Here is a 16,883-nt window from a genome sequence, read left to right on the forward strand (position 1 = left end):
AATTTATTATTTTGAATAAAATCTATGCTGTTCACTCTGAGAACTACTGGTACTTGCAGGAAAATGCTACTCTGCAGATGTAATAGCAGAAAAAACCACAATAATTTTTGTAATTTTTTATCAACCATTCCTTTTAATAGCTGTAGAAAATTAATTGGAACTGAGAGCTTTTTCTATTTCCTACTGAACATTACTTGCAAATATTAGCTAGTAATAAAATTACAGATGAGTAAAACAACTTGTTTGGGGAACTTGCCATCACTAACTTCAGTCTCTTTACTCTGCTGATTTATAACAGGAAAGAAAACAGGAAGCTTAATTGGCAATGGGATTTCCCAGACTGAAAATTATTACATTACTATCACTCAATTATTTTTGGTAGATGAGTTGTGATCATTAATTGCTATAAAAAAAAGACAATTTAAAAAACCATTTGAAAACCTATTCAAGCAAACCAAAAAGTAAATGGAAAGTAAACCTTTTGGAAGTGTTCTGAATTAGTGAATTACCATGCCATTGAGAGAAATCATATGTAGGAGTGGACTGCAGGTGTAGTCTTCATGCATGTTGACAACCACAGAGCCATTTGAACCCCAGGGCTAGCAGAAATGCATGTGTGAGCATGAATACCTGTCCTGCTGGAGATGTGAGCCAAAAACACCAAACAGGCCTTAACAGAGAGCCAAAAGTGAATTTTATTTACACTGAATATCCCTATGAAAGCAACTCTTCTAAAGGTCAAGTCAAGCAGTTCTCTCAGCACAAATCTAACCAGATGGAGCTGCTGATAATGTGACCCCGCATGTTCAGAACACGGAGCAGATTTTTACATTTGTGCTTTTGCACATTCCTGGGTGAATAATCACAATGATTCAGGGAGGCACATTGCAACATAAGGTGGTATTCAAAGGGAATGGAAGCATTGCCCAATATGGCAATAGGGAACTGATCCCTTGCTGGGAATGCATAATGCTCCAGAGAGGGCAGGGATTCTCTGGGAAGGGCCTGAAGCAAAGGAATCAGTGTCACACGTGGATTCTTACCCCATTAGCAAGGGAGACCTCCTGAGTATATGTGGGTTCTGTAGAGAGAGCCCACAAATGGATTAAACTGGAAGCTGTTCTGCAAGAAAACACAGGAGGGAAAGTTTTGTTTTTCACATCTTCTAAATTTAACACCACTGGTCTTCTCAGTGCAGATGCTCTTAAACTGCACCAAAAATGAAATTTTATCAGGTGAGGAATTGCATGGATAGAGCTACCGGTTTGGGGCTTTGCTGGTGCATTATTTTTAGAACAAAAGGTTTCAAAGTGTATTGTTCACAAAGGTCAAGTCTGTTGGCTTGTTAGGATGGCACACCAAATTGAACAGGCATGTAGTGCTCCAAACAGAGATTTTAATGCCCCTATTCTCACAGTAAGGACTAACATAATTAATGTAATCTGTTTGTCTAGAAGATTTCATCCAATTTACATATCATTAGCATAATTTACCAGAATGTTTGCTTTTAATACTGTTTTTTAAAGCAGCAGTGTGAGAGAAACACTTGGATACAATGTGTTAGTTTGGATATATTTTTGATACTGGACATGTGAAGACCACATCATTAAAAATTGGCTGTGGCCTTCTTCAAAGACATCCACATGATCAATGTCAGACACAGCACTGCAGAACCGCAAATCAGCTTTTATACTTTTTGGTGATTCATTAAGGTATTATTTCAGGAAAATTTCCTACGGTCTTTGAGCAGGACAAGCAATTTTACAGAAATGAGTTAACAGTTTCTTTATATACTGCCAAACAGAAACAATAAACCCTGTATGGAGGCACCCAGCATTCAGAAATAATGCTTTGAAATTGTTTCCATTTTGTATGCAAGCAGCATTGTCACTAGAAATAGATTGAGTTATACACTTATCGAAGAACACAGTATTTTTAAAGTGTTCCACTGCTGACTAACTTAAGTGGTATTGTATATTGTTTCTAAATAAATCATACATCTTAATAAGAAGCTTGGACTGCAGATAGCTGTGATAATTGGAAAAGATGCTGCACGAGCTGTTCACTGCCTTCCCCCAGCTCTGGTGGAGGGAACGTTCCCTATTCTGTGAAAGAACATTCCCCATCCTGCTAGAAAGAAGGCAGCCAAACAAATTAACCCATCAGAAGGAGTATTTTTAATTATGTCCCATTTTGTCTAGAGACAACTGGAGAGTGCTTATCCATGCTTCTCTGCTAGAGCTGTAGATGCTATAATATCCAGCTGACTGATACCATATATTCAAGCAGCACCCTGCTACATTCAGAGAAGGACACGTGTCCATGTGAGTTCCAAATTCTCCTCCTAGCCCTCCTATCCTCCCTTCACTGTCTTGAAGCAAATACAATAAGAGTAATGTGGCACAATAACTACAGATGTGATATAATGACCTTATCACATCTATTGTCTTCTGAAAGCTAATCTGAGGAGTCAACAGTTTGGGTCAGCTGAAGAGAATATATTTTTATCAAAAGTCACACACCAAGGAGAAATACAAACACATAAAATATGAGTGTTTCTAAACAATCCTCTTATGAAAAGCCATTAAGAATGAGAAGTCAAATATTAGCAGCCAAACCCTCTCAGAAGTTGATAAGCAATGGTGAAAGCCAGAAAAATGTCTCAGAACAGAAACCCATTTGTTTACCTGTCACACATTCAATTACTTGCAGTTTCAAATGGTTGGGTAGCAAAAAAACCCATGGTGCCATTGCACTCTCTATGATTCTACATGCTACTTCTCTTGTGAAATGACCCACTACATTTACTTTGATCCTCTTTTCCAGTTCAGTTTTTCTTGATCTGGTACTTGCCACTGTTTTAAGGCTCAGTTTTACCCTTGTGGGCTTCTGTGCTCTGCTGAAAAGCTCACATAACAGTTAAACACCTGCTAAACTGCAAACTGGTGACACACTGGTTTTATTTGGTTTTATTTAGCACACTGCTGACATATTAAAAAAAAAAATAAAGGACTACTAAATTAAAAACGGTGGTTTTGCACAGATTTTCGAGTTATCATGGCTTTTACCCAAATTAATGTTCATGACACAGTGAGAGTGGAAGCTGATGCAGGTCAGGCATGCACAGCTGTGATTGATTCAGGTTCTCAGTTCAGTTGAAGTGCATAAGTCACACGAAAAAGGCAGCAATCCACATTTGTTCCAGCCAAGGAAGTAAATAGGTGCAAGTGAGAACACATCAGAATGTTTCTATTACACAAGGAAGCCCAGATTTTCTGATCATGGGCAAACTATGCACTGCTATTCCTTGGCTCCCAGGTGTGATTGTGTGGAGCCTGTGCAGTACAGATGCAACTCCAGGGCAGAGGTTTGTGCCCTGCTTTGCAGTTGTAGGGATTCTGCTGCCATCCTTCTGCTAGTTCACTTACAGTGGCAATATAAAGGATTAAGATGCTATGAGAAAGAACAGAATAACAGCATGCAGATAACCAATTTTGAATGGAAAAGCAAGCTGTAAATAGGAATGCAGTTTCCCTCAATTTCTGCAGATTTTGCCTCAGCCCAGAACATCAAGTTCTTAAGGCATCATATTTTCAGACAAATTCTTTTTCTAGCTTTGTCTTTTGATACACAATTTGCCGTTATTCCTACCAAATAAAACAAGCAATAGTGATGTTATCATCATTATAGTCCAAGGACATAAACAAGCCCCAGTTTATAAGTTTCTCTCTTCCTTACACACCTTGTTTCAGTGTACCAAGAACTATAGCTGGGTTTTTTCCCATCCTTCATTTAGAAAAAAATATGGACTAATTATATTTTGAAAGTTAATGGTTTTAGTTGATCTACGTTGTACTCTTGGAGAGCAGCCACATCAAATGAGTTCCTGGTAATTTGCCATGACTTCACCATGTGCAGCTCCATGAAATTACATGCCTCCCATATGGCTGTTGCTATAGCTATGCCAAAATCAACCAATAACACTGTAATCTTGCTTGTGGCCCTTCTTGGAGGAAATCTACACACATCCTTTATCTGGGTAGATAAAATGTTTTGGGTATTTTTAGCTCTCTGTAGTATTCTCTCAACTACTGGAGAACTTATTTATATTAAAATACTCAGAACATGATGGTTAAGTGATTAAGCAGTGTACTGTGTAATAAATACTTAACAATAAAGCAATATTGTCCAACAGATAACCTAGACATGATTTGTCTTGGCTGTTTCTCTAGCTTTTATTGTCATGTTTAGCTGGGCTTAAGGGCTCTTCAGTGTGATACACTGGATATTAAGGTGCCTTTTAAATTCAGTTTATACCAATCTGAATGGCAACATGCTGATCCAGGCATCAGATTCTCAGCCTTCCTGGGCATTTCCAAAATCCTTCTACCCCTGGAACTTCCTTTTTTTTTTTTTTTTTTTTTTTTTTTTTTTTTTTTTTTTTTTTTTTTTTTTTTTTTTTTTTTTTTCCCCACTTGCACTTTACTGCACTTCCCAGGCCTGGATCTATATATGGATTCACAGTGTTGTTCTTTCTGCATGTTCAAGGGCAGGCCATTAACTGCATGAAAACGATCCAGAGCGAGCAGGATGCTGAAAAGCTTCCCACACAGCTCAGCAAGGGATTTGTAATGCTTTTGTCTAGGTACACACCTCTTCAGACTGAGGTACTTGTGTGAAATTTTAACACTTAGCATTGCTGTAGCTGGTAAACCATACAAAACATCTTGGAAAACTCTGGAGGCCCACGACTGACTTGTGTAACACTTGCAGAAAACTGTCTGCAAATTCCTTCCATCTGAATCTGTTAGACTGCATCTCTGTTTACCTGTTGATTAATAGAAATACTTTCCTCCTGACTTTAATCCTCTCATTCCTTATCCATTTGTATTCATCTGCATTCCCTTGCTCTGTGTTTACATTGTAAACTCCCTGGAGGCAGATGGCAACAGAAGGAGGATGCTCTGCAGTGGTAATTACTTCTGTTATCATGGATGTTTAGGAGAAGATCACCTGCAATCCAACTGCGTTTACAAATGCTGGACTTGGTGCATCATTGAAGGATGCTGTTGCTGGATTATGTGTGCTGTATAGGATTTCACAGAATCATAAAGGTTGGAAAAGACCTCTAAGACCAGCCCAGCACCACCATGCCCACAGCTAAACCATGTCCACAAGTTCCACATCCACATGCTTTTTGAACACTTCCACGGATGGCACCAGATAAAGGCAATTCAGGCTTTTGTTCACTCCCATTCCATTGGTAAGATTGAGAATATACTAAGACATTTCTTCTACACATTAAAAATGTTGTTTCTGGTACACCCTGAAACAATGAAAAGCTTTTCATAAAACAGGAACTGACTTCTGGCCAAATAAGGATGAAAAGATTCAGAAAATTACACCATGAAAACAGACTGTAGGCTTTTCTACTGCTCTTGTACCAAAAGGTTGGATGTAAAGGTTGGAAAATATTTCCATGAAAGAAATATGCCAATCAGCACAGCAGTCCTGCTGGATCTATCTGAATTTCAGCTTTATAAGCTCAATTTTGTAATTTAAGCACAAGACTTCTGTGCTAAAAATATCCACCAAGATAATCTAGATGCCAATGCATAAAACTACAAAAGGTCTATACAGTAGCCAGTATTGAAACCCAGATTGATCTATTTGAATTTGGATGAGTTAATATATCAAACTTGTGTTTATGGTCCAACAATGTGAGATAATATTGCTTAAAGAGAAATCTTGCCCCTTTATTTTATTGGGCTGGTGCCTGAGTCCACAGCCATCTGAAAACTGCATCTGGCAAGGCTAATAAAAGGAAACATGAGATCTCATGGCCAGGGTCTTTCAACCCCTTCCCTTGCAAAACTGTGATTCATTTGGCACCTTGATACTGAGAGAAATCCTATGCTTTTTGGTCTTCAAATGTAAATTCCACTGTAATTCAGTACATTAAAATGCACCAGCACTGCTCTTTTTCAATGCCATTCTTCATGCAGACTCAGGAAGAACACACACTGATAGCAAGAGATTGCAAAGGAGTTGCTTAACAGAGTTGTTTCACTTTCCGTATGACCTGAAGCACTTTTTTGTTCTGCTCAACCCTTTTGTTCTGCTCAGTGCCGCCATTTCCCAGAAAACACTTGTACTCACAGGGAGGAAAAGATAAATTCAGCAACGGGATATTTTCTATAGAGTGCATTACACTAAGTGCTTTTGGGTGTGATTTAAAGTTTTATAGTGAAATGATGCTTCTGCTAGCAGAAAGTCTCCAGCACACTATCACAGCCTACAGTTCTACTCTCTGCCCTTTGGCTTTGCTATTAAGGTTAATAAGACTAATCAAGAGCATTATTTGGAAATATTAGATAATAAAGGCTGGCCAGCAATGGAACACTAATGATTGTTCTGTTTAAATCTCACTGCAGCTGGGTAAATTAACTCTGGTCCTGATCCCCTCTGTGCTGGATGGCCTGGACAGGACCTGCCAGCTCCATCCTTTCCACATGCCCCAGGTTTTTGGACCTTATTTTGTGCTCCTCTGGGAGGATACTTTAACTCCAGCAGCTGGAGCCCAAAGCTGCTCTCTCATTCCGTGATTCCATCTGCCAGATGCAGCCAGTTGAACCCGCTGCATGTATAACCCTGACTACCACGTAATAAAACTGAGAGGAGAGTGAAAAGTCCACATGATAGTTTATATCCTAACTGTATTTGTTTTAGATAAATATTTACCTATGCACACACAGCAGCACATACAAAGGAAAGGGCTATTTGCACTTTCTCTGAAAAGCTTTCAGAGATACTCATCTTTAATATTCTAGCTCAGCACAGCTCACAAGCTACACAATATCCTGCAGAAATCCCTTTCATTATCTGTAAAATGTCTCATAATGTTCTAGTAAAAATTTGCTTTGACATTAAAATAAAAATGTTAATATTCTCAATATCTCCTTTCCTTGCTTATGTTCCTCAGGAAGATCTGGCAGCCCACAGAAGCCAGATGGTGACTTGAACTTCCCAAACGAACTGCCTGGCTGCTGCTACTGAAAGGGATGGTTTTGCTCTCTCCTATCTCATCCTGAAGGGCATCTACCGAGTCCTTCCTTTGCTTTGGCACTGACCCTAGTCTATCCCTCCAGTGAAAAAGGGCTAAGAGGCTATTAATTATGAGAAAGAACAGAATAACGGCATTAATTAGAGATAGCTGAAACCAGGTGAGAAGAACATGCTTGAAGAAGGAAGCAAGACCGCTGTGACAATACTTGGAGGGTTCCCTAAGGGACACAGGGCCACCTGCAGCCACACAGCTCCAAGGTGAAGTCAGGATGTCAAACCAGGACTAGAAGCAGTGTGGAGGCTACCAGAGGGACAAGGCAAGTCTAATAAGGCAGCAAGCAAGGTGAGGACAGCACAGACCGACAGCTTAGCTCAGACAAAATCTGAAGGGCCAGAGCTAGCTTAACTGGGTCTCCAGTTCTTTGGGACAAGGACTGTGGGGCGCAGACCCCTGGTGATGCTTATTAGAGCCATTAAGATCCATTAGTATCCACTGACAATTACTCATTCTGATCAACTTCCAAATTTGTTCACAGCTTGACATCCGATTATACCATGAAGCTCACATCTTCTCATTGCCAAGGCAGGAGCAGCAAGCAAAGGACTGAAAATACCTGAAATAGCCAATATGAGAACTGTTAAAACACGAAGCTACTTTGAAAACAAACAAAAAGTAGTGTGTGGCTGCAGTACACTACAGGGCAAGGACTGGGCCAGACCTGGTGTGCTCAGCACTCTGTCCTTCAAAGCCTGAAGGGTTGTGGAAGGCAGAAAAAGAGAGAAAGAGAATAATACAGACTATATTTTGTCCACCTGAATATCTGACCCCAACAGTGCATTGTCTCCTGCCCTCTTTGGGACAAAGATGATGGGGGGAGTCTGTTGCTTCTCTCTTACAAGGAAGGAGGGACTGTGGGATCTGGGCCTGTTTAGCCTGGAGAAGACTGAGAGGGGATCTCATTAATGCATATAAATATCTCAAAGACGGGTGCCAAGAGGATGGTGCCAGACTCGTTTCAGTGGTGCCAGCAACAGGATGAAGAGCACTGGCCAGTTTCACCTCAGCCTGAGGAAGAGTTTCTTTACATCGAAGGTGGCAGAGCCCTGCAACAGCTGCCTGGGGAGGGTGTGGAGTCTCGCACACTGGAGACATTCCGAGCCCACCTGGATGCATTCCTGTGTCACTGCTCCAGGTGACCCTGCCTGGGCATGGGGGATGGACCAAATGATCTCCACAGGTCCCTTCCAACCCTAACAGTTCTGTGATTGCCCGTGGGGGTGGTGGAGCCACGTCCCTGGAAGGGTTTAAGGAAAGGCCGGACGTGGCACATGCTCTGTTTGACACGGTGCTGTGCGGCCACTGGTCGAACCCGGTGACCTCGGGGGCGCTCTCCAGCCCGACTGACCCCGTGCTATATCCACGACAACCAGTGACCGAGCAGCTCCCGCCGCCCTGAGGGCGCTCGGCCGCTCCGCCCGGCGAGCGAGGCCGCGCCACCGCACGTCACGGGGCGGGGCGGGTCAGCCATCTTGGGCTCGCCGGGCAGCGAGCGAGCGGGCGGGGGCGGAGGCAGCGCCCGCCCTGCGGAAGTCCCTCGGTGCCGCCGAGCGCAGCCCGTCGAGCCCCGCCGGAGCCCAGGGCTGCCCGCCGTCCCCAGCACCGCCGCTACCGACCAGCATGGCAGGGCGGCTCCCGGCCTGCGTGGTGGACTGCGGCACGGGGTGAGACACGGCCGCTGACAGCTCGGGGCCGCCCGGGGCGGGGCCGGGCGGGTTCCGCCGCCGATGCTGCTGCAGATGGCGGCGGGGGTCGCGCTGCCGGGCCGGGCAGCAGCGCCCGAGCCGCCGCGGGGCCGGTGCTGGGAGGGATGGACCGGGCCGGGCTGGGCCGGGAGGAGCATCCTGCCGCCTTCCCTTCCCCGTCCTTCGCTCTCCGCCCGGCAGGAGCCGTGTCCCGGCGCGGCCCCGCTCGCTGCTCTCGGGCCGGTCGGGGCCGCCCCCATCGGTCCCGGGCCGGGGTGCGGACCTTGTGCGGCGGCCGGGGCCGGGGGAGGCGAGCGGGGACGCGGCTCCCGCGGCTGCCCCGGGCCCCTGGGATGCCCCGGCTCGGGGGAGTCGCCGCTCTGCCCGGTGCCGTCTGGGGGGATCGTGTGTATTTATTTTTTGTTTTAATGTGCGGATAATGTCATTTATTCTGTGTTACTTCTCTCTGTGGAAGAAAAAAACCCCTCCCCTTCCATCGAGCAGGCGCAGAGGAACTTCCTTAGTTTTGTCAAAGCCTCTTCCTGCTTTCGGGCTTTTATACCTTATAAGGCAGTTTTCAGTGTCAAACCTGAACCAAATCCGCTTTGGAAACGCTTCTTTTCGTTCAGCAGCTGCCAGGCGGTGGAGGGAACGCGGTGCCAGTGCTCCGCAGCACCAGGAGCGGTGCGGGAGGAGGCCCGGGGAGCCGGGCTGGCTCCGGGGGCTGGGGCAGGGCGGCAGCCCCGGAGGTGCCGCGGGCAGCGGGGCCGGGCGGGCTCCGCCGTGCCGCTCGCAGGGAAGTGCGGATCGCGCTGTGACCCGCGGGCTGCGGGGCCGTCGCAAAGAGGAAACGTCTCCGTCGGGCCTCAGTTTTTCACGGGAAGGGAAGGCACTGCTGTGTTTTCAGAGCTCTTCAGCTGCCACTGACGGCATGCTGCTTCTTTAACTCGTTTCTTACTTTTGTTTCACTTCTCATCCCTCTTGCTAGAAATAAAGGAAATTTTCAGTGAGTGCTCTGTAGATGCAGATATTTATCGTGCTTTCTTGAAAGTGTGTGTTCTTCTGCAACCTAAGCAGTTGTTTCTGAAAGCACGTGCTCATCATCCCCTCAAGAGAATCTGTTTGGTGTAGGACATTGATAAATCAGTCTTTAGGAAGAGCAGGTATATGTATGTGGGTGTCTGATACCTGCATGTCTTAACAGTTGTATGAAAAAGTCACTCCTGTAGTGAAAGCAGAATTAAAACCTTGAGTTCTGTGGGATGGAGGAAAGTGAGCACAGTGGAAATGAGGGTGTTTAGCTGAGTGTAGTAGAAGTATATGTGAGTTTAACATGTGTGTATGTGCTGTTTTGTCTTTCAGAGCAAAAGATCTCTAACTGCTCTTCCACATGCCACCAGAGGCTTTTTCCCATCCCACATGTTTGTGTATCACTGGTAGTCCCATTAAAGGCAATAATTATGTCTTTATAGGTTTGTAAAGTACAGGTTGTGACCACTGGATTAGAAATTTGCTTAAGGCTTTCAGCAGTGCCCCGCAGGAGCAGCATGCAAGCTCAGAGCAGTGTAAGAAATAATTTTGTCGTGTTGATGTGAGAGGTGCACCAAGGGACATGAGTGTTAAAGCAAATGTTCCTGGGGAAGATGTGTGTGCAAGTACACCATTAATCAACTTCTCTTCAGGTGGTGTACTCTGTAATGTTCTTGAATATGTAATGTAATCCAAGTCTTGCTCCTATTATATTTATTTCCCAACAAATCTTTAAAAAATGTTCTAAAATGCTGTTTTATTATGCACCATATATTTTTTTAATGCAGCCCATCCTATTTTACTCTCCAGGCTTTTCATTTCAGGTGCATTTCATTATCCAAGGTTATTCTTCTGTAAAATTCTGCTTCAAGAAAGTGAGGCAAAGATTTGTAGCACTGTAAAGGTTACAGATTGTTGGGGTGGTTTGAATTCAATAATTTCAGTAGACAGAAATATAAAGTGGTGAATTTACAAACGAAAAACATGATCGTTTAGGTGAATAAGAAACAGGTGGGTAATAGTGCAGTGGGTTTTGATAGCATGATCATGCTCTTGGCTTTGATTTTTTTTTTATTTGGTATAGCCCTCCCAGTCCATCTCACTTTTTGTGTGAGAGCACAAACTGTGTCAGCCCAGATCAGCTGAGGTTTCAGTGTTCTGTCCTGTCTGCCAAAATAACAGAAAGCAGACAAATTAAATATAGCCCCCAGAAAGAGGAAAAGAGGTTTTGAAAATACAGCTGAAAACAGACAGGGTGAAAGGAGCTGCCTTGCTTAGAACAGACTTTAAATGTGCACTGGTTTTCCACTAAATAGGCTTTTTTTAGAGGAAAGGGTTGATAGGTTGTAATGTCAGGAGAATTTACCTCAATCAGCAAAAGGGCAGGTGTAGAAGTGGTATTGAAGAGTGTCTTTCTACGTCTTGTGCTTGTAGCCACAGTTCAGTTTGTTTATCTGAGTGGTAAATTTGGTTAGGTTTTTTTTGAATATGTGTGTGCATTTTTGCTGGCTAAGACAGAGGGATGAGAAAGGCAGCAGAGTTGTGCTTTTCAGCATCAGATTATACAAATGATAAGGACTTCTTTCAAAGCATAAAGGGACAAAAAACACAGAAGAGATTGGGGAGATAATATGATGACTATTGCTTGAGGTTTTAACAGCTCAGTCAAACTTTTTAGGGGTCATCTGAGTACGTGTCATACAGCTGGAGCTGGGAAATGGGTTTAATCAGTGACATGGCAATCAGATGCAGCTGAAATTCTTCCAGTGTTACATTTGTACCCTCAAATTTGCATTCTTTGCTTAAGCAAACTTGATACCTAGAAAATAAGGTAATTGATAGCTAGTAAGAGCAAGTAAATACTTGTGGTTTTAGAAGCTGCTTGTCTGAAGCACTGTCCTTTTAATTGTCCAGTAATTGTGCATGATATGAAAAATCTGAAAAGTCCAGTTAGTTTAACATAACTGCTAACCCCAGTATTACTTATTTCTATAACTGATAGCCTTGTCTAGTTTGGTTTTAAGTATTTTGTTGTTTTGTTGGGTAATCTGTAGAACAACACCTTAGGACCTTATTGTCAGGAAGTTTTTGTCCATGTTAGTAGTGAATTTTACTTCACTTGGCTGCTGAGAGCCACTCTCTTTCTCTCCTTTCCACGAGAGACAGGCATCAGGTCCATGAGCAATAAGCTAAGCACCTATGTGCTGTTCTGTTTATATCCTTTGAACACTGGCAAATTTTTGATTTTCCTGAAGCCAATAGATATGCTGTGAATGAGATCTACTTCATACTTTGGTGTATCTAAGAAATACATGCATTTTAAAACAAAAATTAAAAATAGAAAAATGAGATGGAGTTCTTCCCATAAAGTATGTGAGCAATGTACCAAAGAAAGGAAAAGGCTCTTAGTCATTTTTTAATCACAGTAGGCTGCTGTCTTTTGCTCTGTGCCTTTTGGGTATTTGAATTGTTCTTGCTGCCTCTTCTACAGGCGAGCACAGCACTGCCTGCAAGTCATGATTAAAAGCTCTTCCTACGCCACTTTGGAATTTAGCTTGATTAGGTTGACAAGTAGATTTTAACTGTGTCTTTCTGTGTGAATGCACTTTTTTCCTTCAGTGTGACTTGTATAACACTGAATTAGCTCATTTGGGATGGCAGATAATTGCAAGTGTTCAAATTAATGACTCTTCAGCTGAGCTGCTGTAAGTAGCTGTGCAACTACTGCACTTCTAAAATGAGAACTTAATTATAGCACTGAAAGGGATTTACAGAATATTACTTGTATTTTCTATACCTGAGCTTTGTTTTCTGCAGGTTTGTGTGCCATTTTTCAGTGGCTGCCAGGTAGATCCATTTGATACTTGAGTGTCAGTGGTGGCCAGCTTCTCTAATGTACCCAAGAGTCTTTTGTTGGGAGGGTCATGTCTATTGGTAACCTTTTTCTTGAGTAAATTGGTTATGTGATTGTGTGGAAAAATCCAACCTGTTGTCATGGATCTTGTTTTCTGCCTCCTCCTATGCCAAGCTTTTTATTTCCCATGCACAGGTTGTAAAAAGTGATGTATTTTTTTAACTTCTTTCTTGCGTACTAGGGGTGAATTAAAGGTTTTAGGGTTGACTGGAGAAAGATTTCCTGTTCTTGATGGGAACTCAGGATTTCTTGGACACCTCTTGGCAGTCTGGGTTCCTGCTGAGCTGAGAGCCAGGAGGATTGAGGCTGCTCAGGATTTCCAGGGTTTCTTGATGTGGAGTTGCAAGCTGTTATTTGGAATGAGTCACATATATCTCTGGGAGTTTCTTGGCTATTTGGTCTCTCTAACCAGTGCTGTGAATGAAGGAAGAGTAAATTTATGCACACTGAATCTTAGAGAAGCAGAAGCTGGCTGGAGTGAGCTTTGCTTTGGGGAAATTCTCTACAAACCCTACTGCTCTTGTTAATCTTCATGCAACACCTCTGTAGCTCTTAAGGAGAGCAAAGTGTTCATGGCTTCATTGTCTTCTGATGTGATAAGGTATGACAGGATAATGTGGTTCTGTTTCTCTTCTGGGTTTTGACCTGAGTGTGTAAATGAGTACAAGATCCATGAAAAGCAATAATCTTCCATAGACAGCAAAATCTGTGAGGTGAGAAATCCAGTGCTGTAAAATCAAGGTAGGGGGAAGTAACAGTCTCTTTTGAGCTCTTGAACTTTTTAGTATCTTGTACTGTGCCTTGAAATTATTTTTTTTTCCTAATGTTCCAGACATGGTTTATTTCTGCAGGTTTTTCCAAGCCTAACTTATGTTTAGTATAAAGATTTCAGCACCATGATATTTCTGCAGTTTATACTTCAACTAGATATCTTGTCACAATCTTCTATGGGCTTCAGTCTTCATGAAAATTTACTCTTTTGGGCTGAATTTTCTCTGTGTTGTGTCATCCCAGAAGTAATTTTTCAATATGGAAAGCATGGAAAAAATATTTCCTTGATGGCATTTGGAAAAAATCCTCTTCCAGGGTTTTAAGAGTATCTTTTGCTTGCCAGTGGCTGAAGTGTGGTTAGGGAGGGAGGGGAAAATGTCTCATCCTTCACGTGGAAGAAGGAATTGTACTAGGTGAAGAATTGATTTAATACATTTAAGAAACCTTTGCAAGGACACTTTGAAGGCTGATGATGACCTGTGGTGTCTCTTGGATGATTCTAATACATCACAGTGTTGCAACACCAAATGGCTCAGAGTATGCAATATAATTAGGAATAATAGGAGTTCAGTTAGGAGTACATATATTTCTACTGACACACACTTTTAAAAAATTTTATTTAGTGCATTCCAGAAGCTATTCAAGATACATGGCACCTTGCAATCCTTCAGTTTCTGCTCCTCTTTTCCTGTGTCTCACTTGTGCTCGATACAGAGGAAAAGGGGCAGTGGCATTTCAGGGTAGAGGACAAACCCACTTGCATCCCTGGGCTGGATCTGTAAAGTTAACGATTAATGAACCTCCTTGTGTAAACTGCAGGGCTCCTGCTTGGGCAGGGTTTGAGGTGTACTTGGGATGGGCAGGTTCCCTTCTTGTCCCTTGGTCTCTTTAGTACCTGGCTTGGACTTTCTGCCCAGCAAGTGTGTTGACTGCATGACTCCTAGGGATATTTACTTGTCTAAATTAATTGAAAATACAGTTTTTATGAGCTCAGAAATGTTGCACCAGTTCTGAGTAGTAATCCATGCTCTGTATTGTTTTATAGGCACATCTAAGAAATTTGCAGTAGGTCTGTTAGTTCATGCAATTGGAAAGTTTCAACATAATGTCTCAACATGTAGTTTCATCATTGCAGACTTTCTTTGGGACATGCTAAAAGGTTTTAACAATTTCAAACAAACTTCTTTTAAAAGAACTTTATATGAATGCTAGTCCAAAATTAGAAGACTTTAGGGAGACAAGGTTAATTTTGAAGGTAAAATAACCAAAAACATACTTGAGTTTGTCCCCAAGGAAATTCCAGGTTCTTTTCTGCTCTGTGTAAGAAAAGGAATCTCTATTGCTTTAATCTTTAATTTTTGGTTTTGGTCACTGAACTAAAATACATTTAGGTGTACCAGTCTAATAGAAATCATCCTTGGGTAGATGTTTAAAAATACCAATTGGATTGCAAACTTGTTAGTGCCCATAGCATGATTATTTAACCATCAGAATGAAGCATCAGTCCTTTCCAAGTGCTACTAGTGATGTATTGCTGAGTTTTGTTTATTCAGTTATATCCAAGATTGAAAAAATAATAATTTTATCCATAATTTTAGCCACTGACTTAATGTAGGGTATAATATGATTCATATCTTTTTATTTTTGTTCTGATCATGGGTTTGCATTTTTAAGACTAGACGGAAAAACTCTAGATGAATGTACGGTTTTAATTTTTTCTGGGATTTCCTTTTTCTCTTTATTATTCTCTTGTGGTCAGTGCAAATGTTTGCAGCTGTTCACAGGATGTGTTTTGGCATGCTCAGGCTGTAGAGAGCAAGATGCAGACAGGAGGTTGATAGTTTATTTTGATAAATAAATGTTATCAATGGATGAATCCAGATTGTAATTCTTATCACCATACCTATTATCTAGGTTTTCAGTATCAGTATTTTTTTTGTCATGACTTGCCTTAGATACAGAACATTGTTTATCATCTGCAGGAGCTTTCACAATACAACTGCTTGCATATTTACTGTCAGCCTGCAGAATCTCTGTGATCCTTTTAAATGAGATCTGCTTTTTATATTAAACAAGATTTACTGGTGTGTTTTTGTCCACAGCTGAGTTTTCTTTCTACGAGCAACTGTTTCTAATCGAAACAATCTTTTATTACAAGTGTCATGTAACATGATAAATATGTAATCTGGTGCTTTAGTGCAAGTCTGCTCTTGATGGAGCATTTGGTTACCTGCTGAAAGGCTGAAGTGGTAGTGGGGCAGATTGGGAATTCTGGGGCAATCCCGTGGTGCTTGCTGAGTGCTCCTGCCTGCCTTCCCTGCTCTCCCAGGCCATTCAGTCTCATCCTGCCCTCTGCACAGCTCTTGGGTCAAAGCTGGAGCTCTCAAGTGCTGAAACTGTGCAAACAGCAAGCACAAAAGCTCAACTTTTTTCCTTTTTTTTTATTTTTTAAATGTGGAAGAACTGTACAGTTTTAGCCCCTTATTACATTTGCTGGAAGAAACTTTCAAGTCAGGCTTTTTCTGCATCATAAGATTTGGATTTCACCTGTTTAATTTCTTCAAGTGCAGGATTTTGTTTACTTGCAGGTTATGTATGTGTTCATTCAGTTGATCCCTCTTTGCTTTATCTGCTGAAAAATATATGGAATTAATTTATTTTCTTGGGTTTTTTTCTTTCCGATAAATGTCTGTGCAGTCATAGTGTATTAGAATATAGTTGGAAAGGACCCACAAAGGTAATTGAGTCCAACTCCTGATGTTCAGCTTATTTTGGGTAAATGATGTAGAAAGTTGCCAAATAAATCTCCCCCTCATACTAAATAACTTACACTGTTAAGTAATTATTCATGTAAGACTGCCAAACTTTTGGGCATTCTTTCCTCAGTATTTGGAAATACTGCATGGAGTAGGCAGGCTGTGAAAAATGCTCAGAAAGCCTGGAAAAATGGAATACAAATTTATTAAAAAGCCTATCAGTATAGGTGAGTGCTGTGTGGGTGTGGTGTAACACAGAGGCACTGTTAAGACACTTGTTAAAATGAATTAGTCTAGAAGTCTCAAAGGAAGCAGTGAGTAGAAAGGGAGCATTTTGCCTTTGCCAACACAAACTATTCTACTCTCATTATACAAAGATAATATCCAAAGCGATTTGCTCTTCTTATTTTGGGGAAAATGCAGTCAGAGAAAAGCTTTAACTTTTGTGTTAAAGTATGTGCCAGCATAAATATTAGAAATGGGTTTACAAATACAGATAAAATTGACAAAGACTACAAATTTAGGTGGTAGTATCATCAGGATGCCAGAATTTGGATTTTGTTAGTTGAAAACACTTAAGTATGGGCTGGTTTCAAGTCTGCTTT

General features: G+C 41.9%; 1 protein-coding gene across 1 annotated transcript in view; it reads left to right on the top strand.

Moving 5' to 3' along the window:
- Positions 1-8,586: 8,586 nt before the first annotated feature.
- Positions 8,587-16,883, top strand: part of ACTR3 (actin related protein 3) — a 28,655-nt gene continuing 20,358 nt past the window's right edge. The window contains exon 1 of the mRNA XM_041473294.1: positions 8,587-8,787. Within this exon, the coding sequence (XP_041329228.1) occupies positions 8,744-8,787 (44 nt within the window). The 5' untranslated portion in view covers positions 8,587-8,743. The remainder of the gene's footprint in view (positions 8,788-16,883) is intronic.

Source organism: Pyrgilauda ruficollis, unplaced genomic scaffold, assembly GCF_017590135.1.
Source record: "Pyrgilauda ruficollis isolate IOZ18807 unplaced genomic scaffold, ASM1759013v1 scaffold3, whole genome shotgun sequence".
In the NCBI taxonomy this organism is placed as follows: Eukaryota; Metazoa; Chordata; class Aves; order Passeriformes; family Passeridae; genus Pyrgilauda; species Pyrgilauda ruficollis.